This window comes from Rhea americana, unplaced genomic scaffold (assembly GCF_003343005.1).
Source record: "Rhea americana isolate MKP2758 unplaced genomic scaffold, rheAme1 scaffold_82, whole genome shotgun sequence".
In the NCBI taxonomy this organism is placed as follows: Eukaryota; Metazoa; Chordata; class Aves; order Rheiformes; family Rheidae; genus Rhea; species Rhea americana.
Genome location: NW_028187001.1, coordinates 1627044 through 1654857, shown reverse-complemented (window position 1 = coordinate 1654857; position 27814 = coordinate 1627044). Strand labels below are relative to the sequence as shown.

General features: G+C 39.9%; 1 protein-coding gene across 1 annotated transcript in view; it reads left to right on the top strand.

Moving 5' to 3' along the window:
* CTPS2 (CTP synthase 2) overlaps nt 1-16482 on the top strand; it is a 78090-nt gene extending 61608 nt beyond the window's left edge. The window contains exons 18-20 of the mRNA XM_085323143.1: nt 3042-3186; nt 12762-12872; nt 14958-16482. Of these exons, the coding sequence (XP_085179269.1) occupies nt 3042-3186; nt 12762-12831 (215 nt within the window). The 3' untranslated portion in view covers nt 12832-12872; nt 14958-16482. The remainder of the gene's footprint in view (nt 1-3041; nt 3187-12761; nt 12873-14957) is intronic.
* The last annotated feature ends 11332 nt before the right edge of the window (nt 16483-27814 follow it).

The following is a 27814-nucleotide window of genomic DNA, read 5'->3' as shown; positions in this document are numbered from 1 at the left end:
CAGAGCCGTATTCTGCCAGATTTTGAATATCTCCAAGTATACTGTTGTTTGGACCTCAAATCTCTCACCACTGCTCTTTGAATCCAGCAGTCCAACTAGTTTTGAACCCACCTCATGGTCTACCCATTAGTCCATGTGTCCTAACTTGGCTACTAGGAAACATATCAAAAGCTTWACTAAAGTTAAAATGATAGAGGGCCACTGCTTTCCCATCATCCACAAGCTGACAGTTCCCAATTGCCTTCCTGTCCTTCATAAGCCTGGAAATGGCTTGGAGGATTTGTCTCATAATCCTGCCGTGAATTGACGTTAGTCCGACTGGCCTGCAGTTCCTTGGATTCTTCCTCTTGAAGATGGGTTTGACAGCTGCCTTTTTCCCATTATCCAGAACCCCTCCTGATTGCCATAATTCTGTAAAGGTAAGGAACTTCACAAGGACATYGGCTGGCTCCTTCAGCACCCTCCAAGGCATCCAGTCTGGTCCAAGAAAATAATGTGTCCAGTTTGCTTGAGTATGTAAAGTATATATACATGTATTTAATGAAAGTATAAAACATTACTGGAATACATTACCCAAAGAGGTTGTGAAATCTCCAATGTTGTGAATATTTAAAACTTGAAAATGACAAAGCCAAGAGCAACCTGATTTAACCTTGAAGTTGGCCATGCTTTGAGTAGGAGATGGGACTAGAGACCTCCCAATGTCCCTTCCAAACACTTCCAAACTGATTAGTTTGCGAATCCTTCCTGCCCTCCCCTTGCCCCCCCTCCCTTTAGAATCATAGAAATAATCTAAGGATAAAAATCCTATAGAAAACAAACTTGAAACTTGTTCTTTCACAGAAGTGATTCAGATAGATGAGCTTTTAAAATACCGTGGAAATTTGGTAGATTTGTACTACTTTACCAAGTAAGGTTTGCTATTTTTCTTACGAGCTTCCAAGAAGAGCTATACTGCATATTTGCTTGTTGAATGTTTACATACATCAACTATTAAACAATCATTCTGTTTTTGCTTGAACCATGAACCCTTTCTTTTAAGTCATTATTGACTAGATTGATAGTAGGCACGAGAAGATGCAGGTTATGTAACAAGCTTTTTTTTTTTTTTTTTTTTTTTTTTTTTTTTTTTTTTTTTTTTTTTTTTTTTTTTTTTTTAATGATCCTGACTGGCATTGTCTTAGCTAAATTCCATGTACAGAGAGAAAAGTTTGTTTTAAGAATGTGTTGACATCTTGCAGAGTTCTATTTCTGACATAAAGTTCCTAATAAATAATTTTATACTGCACAACTTGTTGAGTAACAGTGTTGTAATTTTGAACAAGGGTTTGTATACAGACAGCTACTTACCATTTCAGTAACTGCAACATTGAGAGTAAACTGAAACCAAAGAATATAGTTGAATTTGTATTAATTGTCATGGTGATCTTTGTTTAGTTTGTTCTTGATAGCATACCTCTGTTGCACATTGCTGGTGAATGGTGTCAGGAGGCTATTTCATCTGCTCTGCATAGAACAACTTGTATAGAGAGCATAGTGAAATAAATTGGGCAGGATTTTTAAATTGCAYGTTACTGGGAAAAGAATAAAAGCAACAGTAAAACCTGGAATTATTTCACAATGGGCTGCAAACAGACTCTGATTACTGGGGAAAAACAATCATCATATAGAGGAGGGTAGGATGGAGCGGAAGCACAGAAATACAGTACATCAGACTGCTTTGGCAAGGCTTTTAGCAGTATATCCCCACAGGAAAATTTGGTGCTTTGCCATTGTCTTGTTTTGCTGCTTTAAAGAACTAAATTGCATAACAGATAGAAGGAAGTTACAAGATAAATTCAGAACCCAGGTTCTTTTAAAGGCATAGCAGAAGACGAAATAAGAATATACTAGATGATACTCATTATTTTCATTAAAAAAAAAAGCCTGCTTTCTTGTTATCACTTATTCTATATTACAGAGAAATTCCTTGAATGTTTGGGATTGTTTTGGAAATTGTCAAACTGGAAGAGATCTATGGTTAATTGGACTAAAGTCCAATGTCCTGGCTCTAGAAGTGGTTAATGTTAGCTCCATTAAAATGGGATTCGAAGAAGGAACAGGTGCACAGCATGGAAGAGTACCAAAACATTGTTCCTTAGTTACCCTTCCAAAGAGGATGGGAGAGAAGCTGAAGCAGCAGTAGTAGTGAAGAAGTAGTGAAGGTACTTTGATGGTTGGAGATTCAAAGAGCTAACGATGTAAGAGAAGACAAAACAGCATGGCTCATTTAGCTTAGCAAACAGAGCTGAATGACATCATTGTCATTCTCAAACACAGAGGACAAAGAGCAGGAAAGAAGAGCACCGTAGGAAATGAATATAAATTGGCTGTGAAAAAGATAGCCTGTGAATTAGGAAAAGGTTTCTAAGCAAAGGGAGAAAGTATCTCAATAGCTTTGCAGTGGCAACAAAAAATCCTGAGAGGCTTAGGGCAGAGCTTTCACCCTGTGTGAGTGGGAACTGTATGATGTGGCTGCATTCAGTAACAGGACTGGGATATCCCTTCCAGGCCTCAGTATTCGAACCTTGTTTTTCCAAATTTTTGTGTATGTTACTTCTACATTTACCTATTAGCCCATAAATAGTTGCTGTATGGTAGCACTTGGTCCTTTAGGACCTTTCTGGACCATTCCTTCAGATGTATATGTATGCATGCATAGGTATATATTGGAGACTAACATGCTTTATGAAAATAATACAGGAAATAGCAGGATTGTTGCCTATGCAGCCTTTGTTTTTCTCCCTCTCCACGCCTGTGCTATTTTACAGTTTTATTATTCAGCCTTTAATTACATGACTGTACAGTTTAAGGTCGAATCACAAGATGATTTTTCTTTAATTTATTTTACTAACATTCTGCCTTTCTTTTTAGTTGTAATTTGTTCCTTTTCCATTAAAGATAGTTTCAGTCTCCCCTCCATCTTAAATCCATATACACTGATCTGATTTCTAGACTCCTGTGTGAAATTTTTATTAAGCTTCCTGACCTCTGTCTTTCAGATCACCCATATTTCGTGGGAGTTCAGTTCCACCCAGAGTTTTCATCAAGGCCTATGAAACCTTCACCTCCATACCTTGGACTGCTGCTTGCAGCAACTGGGACACTCAGTGCATACTTGCAACGTGGATGTAAATTGTCTCCAAGGTAACCTTTCTTATTTGCTTGTCTGAGGATTCACAGTAACATTTTCAGAGGGATTATCCTTTCTGTCAATTCAAATATCCAGAAAAGGAAAGGGAGTTCTTCATGTACTGATTTGTTCATTTGTATCCCTAACATAAACCCTGGTTTAGAAGTGTCTGGAAGTAATGAACACAGTTCTTGACTTCTTCCTTTTCAGGGACTAATAGGAATAAATCCAGAATCATGCTTTAGCTAAAAGGAAATAAAAAATCCATAGAAAACTCAAATGAAGTTAGCTTAGCTTTCTGGCCTCCTGTGTTAATTTCTATCAGTGGTAGTTTCACAGGGAAAGAGATTTACTAGGGGATCAAGCAATTAAGTGACATTCTTATCTAATTGTATTTGAGTAATTGTAACAAAAAGATAGAAAACACTAATTTTATTTTGCAGTAGCCAGATAATTAATAGTATCTAGCAGAGAAGGGTCTGAAACAAAACAGTTAGGATTTCTTTTAAACTTAACAGAATTGTTTGAATCTAAATTAAAACTGTATGGTTCAGCCAAGCCAAGCCAAGCCCAAATCCTTTGTTGCTGTTGACTTGGACACAAAGTTTTTGGTGTGTTTGTTGAATGTGGCAATACTTTTCAACCTGTGTTAATTCGTCGTATTTTTAATGATCCTATTAACGGAAGCTACCATTTCGTTCCAATAGTAGTAATAATAATAAAGAGGTTGGAGGGAAGCTTGGATAAAATAACAATTTAAAAAAATCATAGAATGACTAAACATAATACAGAACATATTCAGCTCTATTCTTTTAGATAAATCATTAAACTTACTAGCTCTGTTTTCTTTGAGTATTGTTTTCTGTTTTTAAATTGAGCCTTTTTTTTTGAGAGAGAGAGAAATGTAAATTTTACTCAGGTTACAGCAGTAACAGAAAACAGCCAAGCTGAGCCAGATCAGTCTGTTTTGGTACCCTGGTCCTTGTGGTAACCAGTCATCTTTCATAAATGTACTTCATCTCTGTTCATCTCTGCCAGCTGCGCAGTGATGTACATACAGAGAGAATGTCTTTCTGACTTGTGCAAACTATGGCTTCTGTTTTATAGCATGAAATTAAAATATACCTATTACCTTAGCATGTCCTTATGTTAGTGGTCATAACATTGTCTGCCTTCTAAAATGTGTGCCAGTACATTACACAGGTCGTATCTTTGTGGTGCTTAGAAGGAGAGGAGTCTTTAAGCCCAATGATCTTCAGGCATTTCCTCTCTTGTGGGTGCTCTCTGCCTCACAGCTAGTTACTTTCCAGTTCCCAATATCCTTTCTCTTAATTCTTCCTCCCATCAGCATACGTATTTATTTATTTGAGATAAAAAAGAATTACTTATTTTGAACTAGTGATCTGCATTTGTCCTGCTAGTTTTAATTTACATCCCTCAGTAATACAGAAAAATGTTTTCTCACCTTAATTTGGAGGTTTCAGCAGTTACTGAATGTGCTATGCACTCACTTTTTATTGATTAAATCTTAATCCAAAGAAGCATATACCCAATGTTTTTCCTTCATGTTCATACAGCAAACTCCATCCAACAGTTAAACATTTAGCAAAGAGGAAAATTTGTAGCTAAAGATCTTATATAAAAAAATACAAATGTCACCATTTGCCTTGTTACACAGCAGTCAGAGAACCCTTCTCTCTCCACCCAAGAGAAAAAGCATTGGAATTGAATAACATTTTGAGTCTAAAAGAGGAGTATTTTGCAGAGAAGAATCTTCAGGAGTGACTTTCAGTACTAATTACAGTGCATTTGCTCGCATTAGCATATCCACCTACTGAGTAGAAGATTTCCCATTTAAGCCTTTAAACCCTAGTACACTTGTGATTTCATTGAGCAGTAAAGCATATCGTAATAAGCTTTTTGAAGCAACTCTGAGAAGATTCTCTGCATACCTCACCCAGTACTGCCTACAGGAAATGTGTTTGCACTGTTGACTATGGCAAAGACATAACCTGAAAGGGAATGCATGGAAGCCATAAGTTGAGCAGAGTAGTACCTAATGCAGGCTATAAAAATAATAGAAGGAGGGATAATATTGAAGTCCTGAGGTAAATGGAAGTACCCATTTCAGCATGAGATTATTAAGAGAGACTAGTCACTCTGGAATATTTAACAGTCCCATAATTAGGAAACTATTTTAGAACATCTAACAACAGGGCAGAAGCCCCAGCTTTTAAGCAAAGCAGAGAGTGGATTTGAAGATGCATCACACCCCTACATCCCCCAGAAAAGTATCCGAAGTAACTATGCCTTCTCTTAGGTGATATTTTGGGTGTGTGTGTTTTTTTTGTTTGTTTTTKGGGTTTTTTTTGAGGCTTAATCTGGTAGACACACTCTGAGAATGCTTAAACACAAGCAAAAGCATACCTGGTTTGAAACTAGAGTATACCCTCTGGTGTACATTTAGTTGCCAGGAGCTTTTGTGTTTATAGACATAATAAGGAACTGAGCAAACAATTGGAGCAGGGGAAGATACTACTAAACATTATTTAGATGCCCAACTACCACTTCAGATAACTAAGTCACTTTTGTGGCTTCAGCCTCTGGTACATTAAGACAGGAGTGCCTAACTTGTAGACAAAGCCACGCACTTTGGCTCTTTGTGAATGCTTTTATAGTATTACCTTTTCCAAGTCTTTCCCTGGGAATACTGAAGTCACCATTTCATATGGAACTGAGGAAGATGAGTGGCTGCCAGTTTAAAATTTTTAAAACTATTTAACTTTAAAAGTTAAAATTTTAAAGGAGAGAGAAAACCAAATAAAAACTAGTTTATCTTTGGGAACAATGTCATATGGATTGCAAAGCCCCTGAAATGCAAGAAAGCCATATTGCTAGGCTTTTTTTGCCATAGTAAGTTTAGAAGCAGTAGGCTTCATTTCTTCTCTTCCCTCAGCTCACATCTTCATTAATGGCACATTTGCTGGCAGATTACAGCACATAATTGGCATTTGCAAATACTACATATTAAAGAAGAGCTGGAAGTGCTATTTAGGACAAAGAAATAATATAAAAAGGTGTGGAGAATTTGGAAACATGAGCTGAAAATAATAAAATGAGGTTTTACCTAGGGACAGGGTGGAGATAAATAATTTAAACACAAATGCCCAATAGGCAGAGGGAAATGTGGGAAGCATTCCTGTGAGAGAAGTTCCTAGGTGAAAAGGTGTGGGCAAGTAGAGCTGTTGCCAGAAGAGATATTTGCAAGTCATCAACAAATATGCCAAGGGAAGGGACCAGTCCTACTCCATCTAGCCACAAAGTAGTCTAATAAAGTCTGGACAGTTTATTAATAAAAGGTGACTGATGAGTCACATTCAGAGACAAGCAAAAAAGTGACCAAAGGACAGAAAGCCTCATATATATATATATATATATATATATATATATATATATTTATAAAAGAGGCTTGCCTGCATAGTGTTTATTGCATTAGTGCGGTCCAGCTGATTCCCAAATCACCTCTATGGAGATTTTTGGGGAAGCACCTAAAAACAACACAGGAGGCAGCCTTTCTGACTTGTCTGACTTGTATGACAGCCAAAGGAAGGGCAGGTAGGGTTATCTCAAATATCCCCTGTTAGTACATGGGTTCACTTTGTCTTTAAGTGAGAAGATGCAATGGCTATCATGGGACTTTCACAGGATCTCTCAGAGTTGATTCAAAATTACTCTCAGGTCTATAGCACTGAAAGGGTTGGACCCCTTGAGAACTGACAGTGGTGAAAGAGGTATGATATTGACAGTTTTAAAGGGTAGAGGATGTTATTAATGAAGAGGAACTATTTAATGTTTACAAGTAGCTGTAATGGAATTCAGTTTGTAAAGGGAAAGAACGATCTGCGTCAGGAAAGAGTCAATGAGTGAGATACACTTCAAAGTAATATACGTAAAAATTGGTGTTGCTTGATACTTAATAAACTGAAATGTGTGACACACTGGACAGTGTAAGTTCATAGGACAAATGGGCTAGGAGGAACTGTCCTACTTGTTTYGAGCAATAATCCATCTGCTGTACCACTGTATCTCTGCTAGTGCCCAAAACAAGACATCGCAGAGGAAAGTGAAGGCAGTCTTGTGGCTTAAAGACTGTCAGCAGCAAGAGAGGGGCTGCCTCACAAWAGGAGGCAGGCTAGGAGCCAAGGGGAGCACTTGTACTGGCAGGGGTGGTGTCCTCACCAGCAGGATACRGTCCCCCATTCCCTGAAGAAGAGAAGCAAAGTAGGTCCAGTGACAGTGACCATGCTCTGCATGTGGTCCAGTAATTGACCAAGAAGTTCAAAGTGGTAAGTCAGGTCTGAGGTCAATCCAGGAAGTCCAGTCAGTAAGTGAGAAATGGCAAGCTGGGTACAGGCAAGCCTATAATGTAGGTCAAGCAAAGACTAGGGGCCAAAGCTGAGATTAGAGCTCCTGGGCCCACAGGTAGAGGGTGTGGAGGCTCCAGATGAGGCTGGTCAGAGCAGTTAAGACCTGTTGGTGCCCACAGGGCTCTGACAGAGAATGATAGGAAAAGGAGATCTCCTCCCAACCATATTGGAATTTAGCAATAAACTTGGTAATTTTTAGCTATGGTAGTTATTTCGTTTGTTTAATATTAGATGCTTACAGTGAAAACATTTATATCTGAGCTAGTCACCACAGACTTTTTGTATAGCCACTGAGTGAATATGCACTTTAGGATAAGTTGAATGAGCCTTTAAGATAAGAGTACATTAGRGGTATTATGCCCTAGAAGTGCCTCTTTCTTTCCATTGACTATAAAAGAAGCCTGTGTGTTTTGATATTTTATAATGCAGTGTCCTAATGAAAACATTATCCTACATTCATTCTGTGAGTGCAATGTGTCTGGCAAGTTAGAAGTGGGAAGTCTTAGGTATGTGCTGAGGGGATTCACTGGTGAAATGATGTTTCATGTACGCATAGGATCATACAGAGTTAGTACATAGTACTGCTCTATAAAGATAGTTAAGGTAAAGGTCGGTAAATATGTACTGAGAAATATGGTTGCCTGCAATTATAACAATTGCATGTTCAAATATATATTTATTTCAGATATTGTTTTAATAATTACAATAATTCAAAATTCTTWGTGGAGAAATAAATGTAAGTGATAGAGATTTTTTTGCTAGGTTCTAGAAAGCTATAACAAATCTATTTTTTTTAACAGCCACAGTCTGTATTAAATATAGTTACGTTTTTCTGCAACTTGCATTGGGGAAAAACTGCACCTAGCTTAGCTCCTGCCTTTGCAGGGAATAGTATTACCGTAACAGTTGCTTAATTTGTTTACATCTCTGGAAGAAGACCTTTTTCTCAGTTATATGTTAAAAAGGACAAAAAACCCTCTGAAACTGTGTCAAATAATTTTGTTTTTAAAGAATACATTAGAAAATCAGGATTTTCCAAATGAAACAAACAGGATTTTCAAGGAGTACCCATTTCACAGTGCCCCATGTTTCTGAATAAAAACATTTAAAGCAGGYAGTTCAGTGCTTTTGGGCAGCTGATTCAGAAATACTGATATAAAATTGATCTTGACTCTTAATTCTAGTATTTTCGCAGCTGAGATTGGTTGCTGAGGTGATGCATTTGAGCTTCAAGCCGCATGTCCCCAGCTATCAGCTGACTTCTGTGTAAGACTGATAGGAAWTCTTCTCATCTTGCCACCTTCTTCATGCATTAGACTGATGAATAGCAGGGGTACATCAATACTTCTATCAGTAGAATAAAGAGGTCTGGAATGGACGTGAGTTTGGTAACAATGGAACACATGCAGGAGGATACTCTTTTTTTTCCTGCTTATGTCTGAGAATACAGGGATGAATGAACCTTAAAACAAAACAAAACCCCATCATGTAATACATCAACAGAAAATGTTTTCTTTGCTGCAATCTGGAAGTAAAATGCTGTAACTCTTGCCCTAGCTACTATTTTCCTTTGCTGTGAATGTATTTCCATTTACTACAGTTAGATTAAATAAGAGTCCAAGTGACCAAAAGTCTTCATATGTATGCTGTCAGGGGACAGTCTTGAAGACTGAAGTGATTGACTAAGTGCAGTGATACCACATGCTGTGTGCTTTGTTGTTTTTCTCTTGGCTATATCCTTATACTCCAGATCCCATGGAAAGAAGGAGGGACTAGAACTACTATGGTGGCCTTACAGGTGCTCACTAATTCCTCTTTGCTGTGGGAGTCCAGTCTTGCAGTTACAAAYCAGATGAGAGTCAGGATCATGCCGAAGATACTTATTAATTGATTTGTAGACAGACTGAGAGAAAACTTGATGAAGAAAATGTAAGCATATTTTTTCAGTTGAGGATTCAGTGTGAAAAGAATTTCATAAAAGAAGAGCCAGGCTTATTCAATGTYTTTTTCCTGATTTTGTAGCTGGTACATTTAAATAAGATTTAAACAACACACGTAATATTAGCAGCTGTGAGCACAAAATATCCGTTTGATTTTTATGTTTAATGTCTGTGCAGCAGCTCAGTGTAATTTGGAAGAAAGTACACATTTATTCCTAAGAGAGGTGATGACTCTTTTGTGGTTAATACCACGTAGAGTTTTTCTTCAATTTTTTTTTAGTTGAATTCAGTTCATGTCATAGCAAATCTTTCAGCATCAGTATTGGTTTGAAGCTAAAGCACCCAGGCCCATATCTGCTATGATTCATGAGTCCCTGTTTGCTTTCAAGTTCACCAGCAGCTGCTTAGCTCTTGAAGGAGTTCAGGTTTCCTTGGAGCCTTGRTTCCTCTTGTTAACATGATGCTACAGCTTCTGGGAGTGCTAGGAGCTCTCCTTCAAGGAGATGGAGCCTCGAGAGCCCCAAGGACAGACAGTTACTGAGATAACTTCCCCTGCCTTTCTGGCCACTGTGGCCTGCTCCTATACTCTGTGCTAGGGCAGTGGGTGGTGGGGAAAAGGAGAAATGCTGTGTGTCTGTCCCGTGTTTCCTTTTTCCTTAAACTGACTTAATGCCCAGCAGAGCGGCCCTAAAATAGGGGAGACTTTGAGAATGCTGCGAAATGGTCAAGAGCATAGTGRCAAGAGCCCTTCTCTGGGATGCGGAGTCAAACCTTGTACTGAATTGGGCAGAGTGGGCACATCCCCACCTTCTCCCTCCCCCAGTAAATGTTCTAGACTCTGGGCTAACGACTAATTAAATGGCCCTCAACTTACGCAAACTGGAAACAAGCCTGAAAAGTGGAGGTGGATAGGTCAGTGAAATGACAGCAGCATCCAGCATTGTGTGACTGCTGCTCTGGGTGACTGTCTCCAAAACTATACCTCGCTGAAGAGTGGTGATGAGAATACTTGGGTGGAAAGCGATGCCTAACTGCCTTCGAGAGATGAAGCCGAGCAGTTCTCAACTTACGTCATTGGTACCTGAGCGTTTTTGATTAGGCATCTGTTTCTCCTACTATGTTGCATAGGGAGCTTTGGTGAATGTTTTGGGGCTCTGAATGTCACTGGGCAGCAAARTCTGTAAAAAGTAAAAACGTAATGCAACATTCTGCTCTCTGAAGGCTTTAGGCCTAAACCAGGGCTTTAGTGAGATTATACAACTCAGGGAAATCAGTATTTTTATTCTGTGATCTGTGGACAATTTTTGCTATTTTGCTGTGATGTAAAAATGAAGAGCTGTTTTAATAATGCTGAATTTTTATTCCATGTTTCCATGGGTACTTTCAGAAAGAAGTAAGTACAGTATCAGTGATGTTGTGTGTGTGTATGTGTGTGCATCTGGCATGCTTGATCATACCGTTAACAACACTTTCCTCACTTGAGCTCTGTAATGGTTTGCCAGCTGGTGAAATGATCAAATTGAGCATTTCTAGTTAAACTGACATGATCCACTCTTCACAAGAGCAGCATTAACAACGTGTGTGTAATGCAAAGAAAGTGCAGAATGCCTTAGGCAAAGTCTTAATAGATGTTAAAATATTTGGAATATCGACTTGGTCTTGTACAGAATTTGCTACAGTGATATACTGTAATTGTAGGAGGCTTTCTTAGCATTCTGAGGTAGAAATTAAGCGAGATGACTGTTGGTGCCGCTTACACTGTCTCAGTCTTTTAAAATAGCTATATTTTTACTTGATCTTTAATCTTCAATTATTCTTTTGCGAAGAGGAGAGGGGGAGATTCAGGCTGAAAAGCAGTGCTCAGTAAAAAGGACTAGCATAGCTGGGCACAATTTGTTYGTTATTCTAAATTACAGTCCAGATCAAAGATCTCCAGATGTGGGGTTACATAGTTGCTCCTGAAACATTACACAGCAAGCAGTCACTACAGATCAATTGAGAGGGTTGGGGTAGGTGGGTCACATTCTGCAAAGATAGTGGACTGGTTGTGTGCTTAGTGTCCCAGTGGGAAGGACATGGCCAGAGATTGGGAGACTTACGTGACTGAGGTCCTGCTGCGTGGAGTTGGAGTCTGTGATAAGAGTGGGATTTGACAAGATAGAGGCATGCAGCAGCCGGAGAAGCATTGATGCCTGAAGCTGGCACCGGCATACCCACACGAATGAAGTCTGAGACCCCTAAGTCTGTTCTGTTAACTGAACCCGGCTTTGAAGTATCGCAAAACTGACCAGAACTTGCTGCTCATGTGCACTTGTCACTTCTCTGGGCTCCCTGAGCTAGCTTCTGATCTTGGGAAATTCAAATATCTGAAAAAGAGACTGCAGAGATGAAGTGGAGTGGGGTTGGGGGAGGTGTTAGCTAGGGAGTCCTCTGAGAGGTGCAGTTTGTCAYTTGGAAGAGTTAAGATAAAGCTAGAGACCTGATCGACGTCACTGGCCACAGACTGCACAAGGGACTGTCCATCTTACCGAGAAYATGGTTTGTGAATCGTTCTTTCTTTCAGTCACTGTGGTGTTTCCCGTCCTTCACCGTTTCCTTGTTCTAGTCACTTACAAAATGATTACTTGCATGGCAGTTTCTGTCCTGTGGAAAATAGCGTACTTGTATCAGGAAATAGTCAAAGGGGATAAAACCTCAGGGAAAACTGTCAGAATGTTGCTTGGTACAATGGAAATGATTTATATTGTGACTCTAGAAGAGCATGAATTGCAATTTAAATATAAATTGAAGCTTTCTGAGTAAAGAAAGCTACCGTTGTCTTAAATTTTCCTTTGGTTAAAACAGTCATTTTTTAATCCTAAATGAGAAATTTCTTTGGTCTTATGCCAAACAGCTGCTATTCTCCATGCTGTTAATTGTGGTTGCTGGCACACAGCACCACCAAACTATAGAACTAATGTATAATATCCAAGCAAAAGAATATTGAGCATACTATTTATATGGTGGATTATTGTTTCTCATCAGTTCTTAGACCACAAACTTAAGGCCATTCCTGCTGAGGAAGACATTCTAAAATATCAAATTTGATCATGAGCTTAAAGTAATTTTCTGGAAATAGTTTGCATTTGAGGAAAGTGTTTGTCATATGTGTCTTCTGGGTTGGAGGGTTTGAAGTAAAATACTTGTTTTAGACCCTTTTCACTGATGTATTGCTTTTAACAGTGACAGCTACAGTGACCTCAGTGATGACAGCTCTCCAGAAAAAGAGTTTCCTAATTCAGGAACGAGCTAAGATGATTGTATGAGATCATAGAAATGGATGATGCTATTGAGGTAAACTGGATCATTTTGGTACTGTTTTATGACATTTATTTCTTCTTGACTTAAAACAGCAAACACAATTATCTTTATTTTTCCTTTTTGTTTCAAATCCTATTTGAGGGCTTATGTTTTCTTCCTTGCCTGCAGCACTTAATTGTTCTCCTCCTTTGCTACTTAACTCTGCAATTGTATTATTAAAGTCTGCCAAGTGTTTTGGATACAGCTTATATGTAAGATGCTGTACAAAAACATGTTGTGTTACTGTTTAAAGATGCAATGAAAGTACATTCAAAATTTGTGCTTTTTTGTTACTCTAATTTGCATGTTTGGATCGTTGAATACATCATATTGACATGGCTTTCTATTTTACCTTAATATTCTGTTATAACTGCATTTGATGCATTATTATAACAAAGGCATCCCAAGACAAATAGTTGGGTTTAATCTACACTGAGATAGAAAAAAGTTTTATAATGTTGTAGCTTTGTTGGCTGAAGGCTTTGGCAAAGCGATATTCCTTCTGAGGTTAGTGGGTTTTTTCACCTGTAAAGATGGTAGCCGTAGGTTTCCTTTTCGTTTTGGAGATCATAGAATCAGTAAGTTGGAAGGGACCTCTGGAGATCATCTAGTCCAACCTCCCTGCTCATCAGGGTCACCTAGAGCATGTTAGACAGGGTTGCATCCAGGCAGGCCTTGAAGATCTCCAGAGAAGGAGACTCCAGCACCTCTCTGGGCAACCTGGTCCAGTGCTCTGTCACTCTCACAGTGAAGAAATTCCTCCTCACATTCAGGCAGAACTTCCTGTGCTTCAACTTCTGCCCATTGCCTCTTGTCCTGTCACATGGGACAACTGAAAAGAGTTTGTCCCCGTCCCCTTAACACCCTCCCTTCAGGTACTTGTACACATTGATCAGATCCCCCCTCAGTCTTCTCTTCCCCAGGCTAAAGAGGCCCAGCTCTCTCAGATCGTGTTTACTTTGAGCTACCTGAGCTTTGCAGGCTCGTGGTCTGAATCTCAGTCTTGCTTTATTTTCCCTACATTGATTCATTAGAATTATCACTGGTGTGGTACTGTGATCCACATGTATGTTCATGCTTTGCGGAATTTTTGAGCACTTCTTTATGCAGGATACAACTGTCCCCTCCTCTGATTTCATTCCATTCACGTGATGTAGTCACTAAACAGCTGTACCAAACAGGTAATTAAGGCTGCATACAAATGATACATCTCCATCAGATGGTCTCATGATTAAAATACTGACCTGAGATGGTAGAAATCTGAGTTCTATCTTTAGCCACCTCAAAAGCTTCTTCTGTGAATCTTAATCAATTTCTTCTCTCACATGCACATCATATTAAATAATAATAAGTCCCAAAATTATGAGACTGAAGAGATGTTAAATAATTCCATGGATTTGGTGCATTCAGACACAGTACAGATGCATGTCTTAAGAATGACCAATAAATAAATGGACAAAATGCTCCTTAGCATTTTTCCTTTTGCACAGATCCCTTCTCACCTCCAGACATCACTATGGCTTTGTCTCTGTAGACTGACATCTAGTTCATGACAGCCCCTTTAGCTTTGACCTTGCTTTCCTCAATGGAGTGTATGAATGGCAATTCTCTTTTTACTCTTGCAGTTGTGACTTTTTTGGTGTTTGGATAAATGTACTTTTATGATGCTTTAAAGTAGGTATCGGTAGTCAAGTTAAGTTTCTTGGAAGATGTTATTCATGGGTACCAATTGTATTCAGCAGAGTTATTCTAGAAAGGGCTAAATAAGTAATTGCAATTATAAACATTGTAGAAGTAAGCATTAACTCATTTATTTTTATTTAAGAGATAATTCTACCCAATAATCAGAGCTGTATACACATGTAGACTATATTTAGTTTTCTATTTTTGCTTTATGCTGTTTGACCTAGATAAAATGCACCTACTTGGAATATTTACCATAGAATTATTTCTAAGTTGGTCATTGGATTTGAGAGAAACTGATGTAAATATGAGGTAAACTGAATTACAGAAGGAATTTTTATAATCATTATTTTTTTCCCTTTCTTCTTCCTTCCCGTCTCTCTTTTTCTATTTTAGAAAGTTGGAACAGAACAATATTGGATAGAAGAAGGTGGATGAGTAAGCTGCTTAACTTCCTCATAATATCTTCCCCATAGTATTTTTAAAAAATCTCTTTATGGAAGACAATTTTATTGTCCCATAACATAAACTCTTCTTTGTGAATGCGGTTTCTCTTTAAAAATGATATAAATGGCTATTTGCCTTAGCTGTTAATTGTTATTGATCTTGCCCTATATTTCAGAATGATCTTAGGTGTATATGTCTGAGTACACTAGCTCACAGCTGTTCTTGATTTGCGGGAAGGATTCTTTGCTTTCAATTAGCCTTAGAACAGTGAAACAAAATACATTCATTCCTGTGAATGAGGAGGGAGTGCACTAACAAGTTTAAGAGAAAGTTATCTTACCCATGAGCAGTAGAGAATTGTCTCAGGTTGTTTCCATATTAAGTGTGTATATATTTTTTTACTTTTTTGCTGTTCATGTACAAATAAGAAATTATGTTACTCTACTTCAGTCCTTTATGATTATAATAATTAATGTTGAATATACATGTCTTTTAACTTTACTTCTTAAGTGATTTCACTTTACAAAAGTTGTACTTTGCTCTATTTCCCCTGAAAGTCTGATAATACTGAACGTAATTCTGATCTGTCAAATTACAGAAGTGATATTAAAAGCATTTTTGTATTTGTATATGTAAGAGAGAAAGTAAATACACTCAATGAAATCTGTACATTCATATGAAAGTTATAGAAGAACTGATCATAAATCTGGAGTGTAATCTGAGGTCCAGCCTTAAAACACATAACTAATATCAACAAGTAAGCATAAAGATGGCCTAAAGTTCATCCTTGCTTTCTCTCATCTGTTGGCCACTCCGTGGGGCTCATTCCCCAGAACAGTGTATTTTAATTCAGAAGTCATGTGCTACTCTTCAGTTTAATAGTTGGAGGGCATCCTGCAAAGCCAGGACTACAGCCTGAACTCACYGAGACAGGAGGAGGAGGCAGATGCTGTACTATGTATGAGGCTGGACCCACCAGCAGTGTGACATCAACAGGTCTGTCACTGAGTCTGGACCTCAGCTGTATGACTGAATGTCTGAAGCACCCTTTCCTAAAAAGAAAATTTCTGAATTTTGAGCTTTGTCTTTCAGTTTGTTTTGGGGATTTTTTTAATTGATCAAAAAGTAAATATGTGTACAAAAATAAAATGTATCTTGTATCCTTTACATATTTGTAAAACATTATGTTGGCATTGCCTTAGAGAACCTCAGATTATACAGTCAATTTCTCTATTCACTTAAAGAAGTGTGAATGGTAATCAAATATAAACTATACTTCTATAGCAGTGTTTTTCTCAAGTGGTTTGCAAATGTATGTCTTAGAAACAACTGGTATTAACGGAGTTGGTATCACTGTATGTCTTTGTGTCAGTGAGAGACACTGGCCCCTGGTTTGTAAAAGATTAAATGTTTCCTAATATTGTCTGTAATGTTCAAATCTATTTTCAAATATATTAAATTGTATTATTCAGAAGTATTTAGATATTATGTTAAAGAGTCATGATGCCAGTTGTGATCTGTGGAGTCAGGGAGAGAGTTTTCCATTCGGTCATGTTCCAATTGTATTGTCTATAGAATTGTGGTCACATCTGTTTATCTGATTCGTATGTTCCTGGTTCATCAGAATGAAACAGTAGGAATTAAGACTTTCAGTATCCCAGGAAACAACTAAAATTGGTTCTGCATAGCTGTGTTGTAGAGGAGTTGTAATTTATCCAAAATACAGAGGGGGAATAAAGACATACAACTAGTGCTGTAACTGAAAACAGCACCTTGATCTCCCAGGGCCTTTACCCACCCTCTTTCTGCTAACTGTGCAACTCAGAAAACTCAGTCCTGGAGATCAAACGTGTCACTGCCGCAAAGGATTCCTCTCCAAGCTGAACTGACAGAAGCAGCAGCAAGTCATTTCCAAAATTGGTTTCTATATCCTTTCACCCCTATGCAAGGCAAAGAACGAGAGAGAGTGCTTCAGTGTTCAGTATCTTCTTCTTTTCATATAACTGCTCCTCCAAGGTTTGAGCTATTTATTTTTCTCTGCTGGTCAGCCCACATGGACTGCATGGTGGACTATCCCCAGTCTCCTGCACTAGCCCAGACCCCTTAATATCTCAGGGATGCCAGAATCTACCAACATTGCCCATCTTAGTCAATTTATTAATTTCATTTTGTGTCTGTCTCCTCTTTATGGCCTCCCTTCCATTTGCTTTCATGACCTTTATCTGCAGCTTTTCCTCTATTCTTTCCAGTCTGCCCATCTTTCCTTCATATTTTCTGTACATGCTCTCACTGCCACCCTCTGCCTTCTGACATCTGCCCTCTTCCACAGAAACATGTGGGTAACACCAGTGACACTGGCAGGTATGTCATGGCAGAAATAGCTCCTGGGTCTGTCCTGGCTCACACACAGGAGGAAGCTGGCCTCCAGCCACATGTGCTCTTCCTGTCTAGTGGATCAGGCTCAAACTAGCAGATTCCCCAAAGTCTCCGGGCCACAAGTGTGACCTAGAAAGGAGAGCTGGTTGTGCTGGACTCCCTGGCATGGTGAAAGCAGAGCTGTCTTTCTCATCACCGGATGGGTGCAACCTAGTCACCTCAGCAAGCTGGGCAAAAGGAGCCCTGTGGGTAGATGCCACAATGTGCCTGTTACCCAAGAGTGCTGCAGACACCTACGCAGTGGTGGCCTGCAGGCTGCCTGAGTTCTGCAGCTGATCACAGAGGGTGGCAGTACCCTAGAGGAGTCTGGAAAGGTCCTTTTTAAGAGGTCAGTGTACTACAAGGTAAGTCCATTCCAGCCATGGCCTGATTCTCCCAAGCAAGAGCCTTTCCTGATCCACTTGATTCATCAGCAGTGCCTGTTTCACAGTTCTTGTTTTTCTGCCGGAAGGCTTTATGATAGGCACCAGTTTCCAGCTAGTGGATGATTCTGCATCTGTCAGCGCCACTGAGAGCAGAAGAATGTGTCGGTGAATCTGTAGGAGCTCCTAGCTTGCGAGAAGCTGAAAAGCAGCAGTCAGAGCATGCTTCTGGAACTCGCAGTGCGACCAAAGTCGTCAACAACATTGCTTCTAGCTTTGTTCTGAGCTGTTCAGCATTTGATTGTTCATATGGTGTGCTGTTTTCCACTGCCTCAAATACCCCTGGCAAAACATATGCATGGCTTATGAACTCTAACATAGACTTTGATGTGTTTAGACACTCGTATTGAAACCAGTCATCTCACTACAACAATCATGTATAAGGCACTCAAGAAAATGAAAGACTTGTATAAATCTGCTTTCACTCAATTCAAACCATTTTGTTTCACCTTATGTGACTATGTAAATTTTTAAACCAATACATGTTGAAATTGAAGTGGCAAGGCATTTTATGTAGAGCTTATGCTTCTGTTAGAAGAAGAAGATACATCATTTATTTTATTTAGTCCAACTTCTGAATGTGTCCTTTGGATAGAACTGCTTAAAGTTCTTTCCTGTCTAGAGTGTTGGGTGATGAGTTCAAATCCGTCAGTACTTTGAAATGAAGCGTAGTAGTCACAGCCTATGGCTAGGCTTCTCCAGCTAAAGAGAGAAAAATAAGTGAAAAGCCAGACCTTCCGTATTTGATTTGTGAATTCTCACAAGAATTTTCACRGTCCTAAGTCTGAAAAAGTAATTCCTAAGCATTGACAAAGGGCAAGGTTTGAACGTTGAATGTTACCTTTTTGAAACAAAATGCTTGTGAAACAGGCTTCTGTGTAATTTCAGACCTCCTATCCTGTTCCAGTAAGTACCTTCAGTGGAAATGTAATCCTTTACATTTTTATGTTTACTCTCAATACAGCACTCTAACAGAGATCAATCTTTTATTAGCACTTTGTCAGGGCAACAAAGACAGCCTGCAAATACAGAGATGCCCCCAAAGTTTATCAAAATGAGGTTGCTTATATGGATTTCATTTTCATGTGATTGAGAAATTTGGGTTCCTCTGAGGGGTTACAATGAAATATAGCAGTTTGCTTTGGGCTAGTCTCCAAAATTCGATCTGTAATGAGAGAGAGAGAGAGAAAGAAAAACTTATTTATTCATTAGCCCTGACCTGCTTCTCATGAGAACATATCTTGGATCCATTCTTCCCCTTTGGGATGCATGAACTGTTGAGCAGGTGATCTAATGTGTTAAACTGTCTAGTTCAGTACCGCTGATTGAAACTTCTTTGAGCACAGCAAGCTCTGAAATTTTAATTTTCCATCTTCTGGCTGATAGGTTGACTGTAACTTAGACTCAAGGGCTATATTTATAATAATAAATAAATTAGGGCAGGGGCAATATTCTGTCTTGAGGCTACTTGGAGTAGCCAAGATTGCATCCAAACAGCTAAGCTTTCATGGACATACTAGAGCTAGTTCAGTGAAGGGCCGCAAATATAATTAAGGTACTGAAGCGTGTGTCATAGGAGGAGAGGCTGAGAGAGCTGAAACTGTTCAGCCTGCAGAGGAGAAGGCTCAGGGGGATCTTATCAATTTGTATAAATATCTGATGGAGAGGAATAAAGAAAACGGAACCAGACTCTTCTCAGTGGCACCCAGTGACAGGACAAGAGACAATGGGCACAAATTGAAATACAGGAAATTCCCTTAAACATGAGAAAACATGTATTCACTGTGAGGGTGACTGAACAATGGAGCAGGTTGTCCGGAGAGACTGTGGAGTCTCCATCCTTCGGGATAGTCAAAATCCAACTGGTCATRGATGAGGAAACAACTTGTTCTAGCTGGCCCTGCTTGAGCAGGAGGGTTGGATTAGACAGCAGGACATATTCTAACCTCAAGTATTCTGTGATTCAGTGAAACTCACCAAAACTGCCTACTGGGAGTAGACCCTAGTTCATGCTAACCCGTAAAAAGGCATGTAGGTGCTCTCCGGCAAGTGTTAGTTGTCGTGAGCCAAAACTGCTGCACTTTGCCAGCATGGATTATCGTGTACCAGTTCTAGGCACGTACTGTGACCTTGTATTGTTCACTACATAGATAGTGCTGAGCTGCTGTGTGTAGGAAGACCTGATGCCAGTTTTGGGATGTGTTGGAGGGTAATACACTTAAAACCTATGCTAGAAAGTAGACCTGTCCTGATACACCAACCATGCTCAGATTTTTCATAATGGAACATTTGGGAGCTTGATTGAGCTGGGCCCAAGGCTGCACTTGTTTGTAAACAAGTGAACAGCATCTGAGTTTGGCTGTGACCCTAGGGTTAGTACTACGCTTCACTGATAGCTGTAGACAAAGCCATCTCTTACTGAACATCTCTATTCAGTTATTGTATCTCARCAGCCTCGGTCCCAACTAGTTTGACTGTAACCCTTGCGTGTGAAGTGCTCTGGTATCTCAGTAACATGCTTTAGCATGTACTTGCCTGTACTCTTAACGTAGCAAATACATTAGGGTTGTGCTGCTTGGGAATACTCAACTCTTAAGGATGTTTAGTACTTGGTGTTTAACTATGTCATACATTTCTCTGGGACATAACAATTCTTAAAGCAAATTTCATGTCTCAAACAAACCAGACATTATGGTGCAGTACATATGCCATGAGAGTCTCTAGCTTATGTGTTACCTCATTACTGACAGATATATTCATGTCTCATGAATAATAAGGCTTATGAAAGCTTAGAGAAAAGTGGCTTCATGGAAATGAGCAAGTTCTTTGCCAYAAGTTTGTGGAGCCAAGATTTTGTTCCTATTTTATTTAGCAGCTAATATAATTCCTGCAGAGAGCAAATCTGATGGAGAGGTGGAGAGCTGAGTTTTCCTGAGATGCTGAGGAGGATTTGCTTGGTCAACCAGACTACTCCTTACTAGGAAGTTCTTGGGCAGGAGTGGGCCAAATCCTGCACTGTCCTGATGTATGTCTGAAGCCACTGAAATAATGCAGTCTATATATAGTAAGACAAAGCGTGACTTTGTTGATTAAAGAGTGGCACAAAGAGGGCTACTTATCACCTGGGGTTCATAGGGCTCAAGCATGGTTCTCCTAAATTCCTCTGCAGGCATCTAAGCCCCACATTGCCAGGAAGACACTGGATGTTATGAACAATGGTTTGAAAGGAGGAGCTGGGTTCTCTGAAAGGCATTATCTCTATGGCAGGAACACAGCACCAAGCTAGAGGAAGGTTTTGAGGAAAAAAGAGGCGTAGTGGCATGAACAGAACAGCAGGAGATTGCTGTTTGCTTACATGAGGGGGCTGAAATTTTCAGACAAAGCAGTAAGGAGGGAATTGAAATAACATAACCCTTTGGAAGAGCACTTGSCCTCCTCCAGTATCCTGGGGAAACACTCACAGTGACATGATGGGGGGAGCCTAGGAGCAGACAGACAACACAGTCCATTCCACACTTAAAACTGAAGAGTACTTGAGCCTTACACACAAGCAGGGACAGGCTCCTTCACTTGGATATCAGCATATGCATCTTGCTACACTTTTTTTCTTTTTTTTTTTTAAACTATGAGTTTCTCACAGAGCACAGAGGTGGACCAATTCTTTTGTCCCTTACTCTTACACAACTTGAGTCATCTTAAGTACTGTCTGCTTCCTTGAACAAATTGCGCTAAGTTTTGTCTGTGCTCCTGTTAAAATTCCTCATGGATTACAGGGTCTGACAGCTTAGTCTGACCTAGCTGACCTATCCTGCAATTATGTGTGTTAATCAAACCTGTTTTCATTTTGTAAAAAATGATATTCTGCAATATTAATTTACACTTTGCTGATTTGCTTGTTCATGAAATATTTTCTCTCTTGTAGCATCCATAGTTGGGTGAAGCAATTGGTTGCCTTATTAGACTCTCACTAACAAGCTCTCACAGATTTGGAATCATGGCCTAGAAAAACAGCTTTGCCTGAAATGTAGGCAGTATTCTGTTTCAGGAATGTTCCTGAAAARGTAAGCATGCTTTTTGTACCTCTGTGAGCTGTCTGGTTAAGACACTTAAGAATATGTATTAAGAAGCTTAACAGTTGGAATCTCCCAGTGAAGTCACAGCAAAGTAGTTTGGGTAACCTAGGAGTAAATCTTGGATTAAAACATAATCCAAAACTCAGTATACTTGAAGGAACATTTAGGATAGCCTAGTTTGATCTCCTGCATAACATAATCTCACCCAATGATAGCTTCATTAAACTCCTGATTTCACAGGCTCAATTAGAGAATTGAAAATGTGAGCTCAGGTGTTATTTAGTTTGAGTACCACTTTTGCTACCTTTGGAACATGTTGATTACTGGCTATGTCTTAATTAGAAAATTGGAAGAATAATGCAGTTTTGAAGCAAATTCTCTCCATACGTGGGTTTTGTGCCCCAGACCTAGGTTCCTTTGGAAGGAAATAAAACCAGGAGATCCATTCTAAATGGGGAGTGATTTGGTTCTGAACTTAGATTTAGGAAGATTCAGCTACAGGGTCTTCCAATATGCACCTTGTATTTATGTGCCGATAGATGACTCAAACCATCAAGTGCTCACATGACACCTTCAAATGATTCCTATGCTATATAATGGACCAAGTGCTATGTTCACATTCCTATTTGCCATTTGGCTGCCAGACCTCAACTGTCTCTAGCAACTCACTTTCAACTTCTAGTCCCCTCTGCAACACTGACCACTTCTTCTTTCACCTCTCAGAAAATTCAAAAAGGCCCAATCTGGGGCTGCAAAAAAACCCCACTACTCATGAGTGTATACCATGAGTTTCTTGGGCAGATTATCCCACTGACTGTGATGGGAGGTTGTTAATCTCATGACTACTGCTGGGTATAAGAGGGTTGCCAAAGAGTTTCATTACATTTTTTAAAAAAGTGAAGGGAATGTTCTTGAGCAACTGACTTCCAGGGTGGTGTGATAGGGGTCATCTTTTATGGAGAGCTTCCAGTAATCCTCCAGTGGCCTGCTGGATTATACAAAGGAGATTGCTCTGAGGTTCCCATACCTTGGCCCACAGAGAACCTTTGWGGAGGCACATCCAGGAACATCCCTTCAGCCTGCTCATCTCATGGTTTACATTAGGAAAGCTTTGTGCCACTAGTGCTGATTTCAGCTACCATGGTTTTTATTCTCTCCTGGAAACTGTATTAGGCACAGGGATCTGGGAAGACTGAGAGCAGACCATGCTGRTAGAGACAAAGGCAGAGAGAGCACTGAGTACCCYAATCTTTTCCATGTCCTTTGTCACTAGGTCCCCTGCCCTGTTCACTAGAAAAYGTCCATTTTACTCGGTCTTTCTTTAGCTGCTCAGGTATAGGAGGATGGGTATCAGGTAGTTCAAGGTGGTGTTATCGGGGCTTCAGGATAGTCTTCAACTTTCTTCCTTTCCTGCCCTCTCTGCATTACAACAAGCATGAAATGCCACACTATCAGGAGCCCTCACTCAAACTCAGATTGAGGTAGTGGTGGGTGAAGCAGCAGGTGCTCCAGTGTCACTCAGAAACAGCATGCGGTGGAACAGAAATATGACTTTTGCAAGTGAGGTGCTCTGCTGGCAATGGTGATGTGGAGACTGACATGCTCATGTCAGATGTTGGAGGCAGACATACAGACAGGACAGTGCTTCTCCATAGGGTCTGTGGTCAAGGAAACAAAAATTAGCACAGGGCCTTCCTGCCAGTAAAATTTCAGTGCACAGATGTTGGGAACACCTGGCTCTGGGTCAGGCTGTATCAGTTCTGAAGTAAATCCAAACTATTAAAGGAGCACAAGTGGACAGCACTGACTACTTCAAACTCTGACCCCATTCCTGTTGTGCCAGGTTACTGGATAARGTAGGTAGAACCAAACTGAAGTCCAGCCCTACAAAGAAATACCCAATAATATCCAYGAGGAGCTTTCAACCTAATTAGCCTAAAACAGTATTAGGGTAGGAGCTGGGTGCCTGCATTCAATACTGTGATGCAGAGGTTTCTCACTCCAGCTCCACGCAGCTGAGGCCTGTAAATTGATTTTATGTCTGCATATTTTGCTGAAATCTTCTCCAAACTTACACACAGGCATCCTGCTCTTAGTTCCCAGGACTTTATTCCCACACAAGACCCAGCAAATAAACACTGCAGTGCTCAGCTCACCCCTGTGTCCTGTTCTGGATCCTCTTTCAGCCTGATTAGTGTCCCGTTTGAGGGATGCTGTTAATGCAAAATGCAGCACCACAGTCCTTGTTTTAAAATACTTGATGTCATGCTCATTTAAGCACCTGCATAGTATTAATTTAATTAAATATCAATGTCTGTATGAGCTACTCACCACTGGCTTCTTTTAGAGTCAATAGAGAAAACAGGTACTTTTTAAACATCCTTTAAAGAGCACAAATCACCCGTGGCCATTGCCTTTTTTTTTTTTTTTTTGTCATAGGCTGCAAAAAGAAGCTGGCCCAAATGGCTCACATACCTCTGTCTGGTCAGATGAATCCTATTCCTGATGTGTAGGTGCTTGATTGGGCATTAATCATTATCATGAGCTCATCCTTTCTAATCAGCCAGATTTTGTTCGCTCCCTTGTTTTGGGGGTCATCTGTTAAACATGCAGACTCACCATGGGTTAGCCTAGGCTTCCTTAAGGTGTAACCTTCATCCCTTAGTTAGGCCTCAAGCTGTCTCCATGTCTCAAGACCTTGGATTTAGAACTATTTYTTGCCTAAGCTCAGTCAGGGCCCCCTATCCATGTCCCTCTTGGTTACACGTTCTTCGAATGCCCCTGCGAGGCTAAGCTCCACACAAGGCATAGCAGCAGCAGCCACCTTCATCTGTTATATTGGCATTTAGTGTGCCTCCCTGCCTCCCCAAATAATGATCTATTTCCCTGAACGCTCCCCCAGCATGTAGAAAACTCATGGCTGATTTCCTCCTGAGTTCAAAATGAAGCCAGATCTGTTCTTCTTTGGGGAGCTGCCCACTTAGCAAGAATTAAATTACTTCCAGATGGGAATGGTCATTGCTTTCCTGGTGACTTTGGGCCAATCTGCAAGAAAGACTTTCCTGTGTCAGAGAAACCCCAAGTGTACAATTCTGTAGGCTAGGCAACAGGTAGCCATGGAAGGAAGGGCACCCGRGCCTTCAGGGACTGTGTATGTATTTTATGTGAAATAGTCAATGAATGAAATGCATGAACAGTCATTGCAGAAGAGCCAGAGCTCAGGACTCCCCTTTGTTAAGCCAACGATATGATAAATAGGCTAAGGCTAAGGCCCTCTTGCTTTCTCTTTTTGGCCAAATAGCTCTTGAATCTTTTTCTCTAGGGTGGCACAGATTCAACAGGAAGGAGTGGCAGGGTCTCTTTTCCTCTCTAATGATTGGAATTTGCTACATCGCTGCTTTGTCCATCCAATTATTATCCCTACTGGTTCATAACAGCCTGTGCCAACTTCTGTTGCTGCTAGTGGCAGCCTCAGGCTGGGGAATGCTTATTATCTTCTCCTCTGCTGTATGTGCTACCCATTCATCTGTCCTACCCAGTATTTTAACTGAGGTTATTTCAAAAGGGATAGCCTGTAAACATAAAACTGTTCTCAGAGTAGTTTCAACACAGGCACTCCTGGAAAGCGCTTTAGCTTGTGTTAACGTACCTGCCTAATAATACACCCTGTTTAAGTCTCAAAGTTTGAGAGATCTGATTAAGCATCCATATTTTTGAGCAGTCAGAACATATCAACCTCTAATGCACATGGCTGGCTAATGTTTAGTCTTGTGAGCATAAGGTGACATCTTTTTYTTTGCAAAATTTCTTCAGTACTGATTTGTTGTAGAGTGTAAAGCAGAGTCTCGTTTTAGAATTATTTCTTCGTACACTGTATTGAAAAGATTCCCCTATCRCACTGGTAACATTGTTATTGCTGGTAGGCTTGTGCTTACAGACTTACGAGGATACTCCTCCGGGAGGAGCATATTCTTTCAGTTTTACATGAGTTTTAAGGAGAAAACAGATTTGACTAACAAACATTTCTCTCTCGCTAACTGAAGACAGAAAGACCTCTTTTCTGTGCCAAGTCTGATAGCAGYGTAGCAGTGCGAGTAGGACAGTCAGGCCTCCTGAGGGGTCTGAATTAGGAGCTTTGCTACTGGCATAAGTAAATTAATTGGGGATGAGATTATACATGTAATGATCAGCTTTTTACTCAGAGAGGGTAATGTAGCTCTGGGCTCRCTGGGGAATAAAGACATGATTGCTTATTGAATGGAAAAGTGTGTAGATGAAGTGCTAGGGCTATTTTAGTTCTGGGACTCTTGCTAGAACACTTCCCGGGGCAAGTTGGATTAATCAAGCAAAGCAGGCGTTTGTGTATGAGTGCTGTTATATTTAATGTTACTGTGACACAAATGTGAAAATTTATCAAATAGCTTAAAATACAATTGTGTAAAGTAAAAAAAAAATATGTACGAAATAACGTGTAAGAGGCAATTTGCTGAAACTGCTTTTTCCAAGGTGATACCTTCAACATCTGCTGGTCATTTTGTCCCGCCTGGCAGAGGAATATGCAAGTGCGAAGACTGTATAAGGCTGTTAACCAATCTGCTTGCTCTGATTTTTAACAGTAAAGACCCTTAATTTACAAGGGTGCTAATTTATGTCTTTGTTTTGTTTCTAGTGTGCAGACTTCAGAAAATTCTAGTAATAATATTTACTGCAGTGTTCAGCAATATGAACTTGATAAAAGAACAGGTGTCTGCTGCTGTCTGAACTAATACCGTATGGTTTGTGGACTGACACATCTGCTAACTTGTCATCTATAAAGTCAGAGAGAGTTGAAGGAAGAAGTAACAACCTTCCCTAAAAAAGCAGATTTGTCTTGAAAAGCTTTGACAAGCTTTCARGTCATCTGATGGAGAGCTTGTGTACCTGAAATCTTGTTTGTTTTTCYCAAAAATATGACTTGGTCAAATAAAAATTATTGCTTCTCCCCCCCAAACCATGCCTCCTTTTACCCTCAGCCCATTATTTGGTGTGRTAACAAAACTGCAACAAGTTTGAGATTTTGCCACAGTATTCCTCTCTGTTCTATAGTAGTCCACAATGTTCTATTGCCTTGTTTTTATTCTTTCAAATATTAATCGGATTTCTGTAGGTTTTTAAGTACCTCAGTTTAATTAAAAACATTAATAGATCCATAATCAGTTTCTCATTCATGCTTGTTTGATAGATCAACACTCATMTAAAAGGTAAGTATTTACATTTGCTGTCCTTCTGTCAGTTGAAAATTACATTTCTTTGGCCAGAAAGGGATTAGTCTTATAATTGTGCAAAATAATCGCTAAAGATGAATCCTTGATTCGTGGATTGCTAAGCATTTGTCAGTAAATTTTGTCCATCATTATTTTCCATGGTAGGGGTGTTTTATATCTGGAAGGACAAGGTGACGTGATTCTTCATACTGAAAGACAAAGATGATCATGTCTGAAAAAGAGGAATTTTACCTGGTAATAAAACTTGACTGGACTTTTTTTGTTGTTACTCAGGTTGGGTTTTAAGAGGTGTGTCAATGATGTGTCCAGCCCTACAGGTGCTTTGTTCATCCTGAGCAAGCAGAGGAACTGGGCACTGAGGATATGGATATATCAGCAAGAAAACATTGTGCTACTTTCACAGCAGGTCTGAAATAACTTTCCCACTGTGSCTGTGAATTTGTCTCTACCACCAGTGGGGTGATTTCAGCATCAGTGGGTTAGCATGGCTGTGTCCATATTCGCTGGTCAGGAGAATTTCTAAGGAGCCGGTGCTGTCAGGCTCCTACCTTGTTYCCTGCCACCACACTTGAGGCTGCCCTGGCCTGAGGCTCGGGCAGGAAGGAGCCATG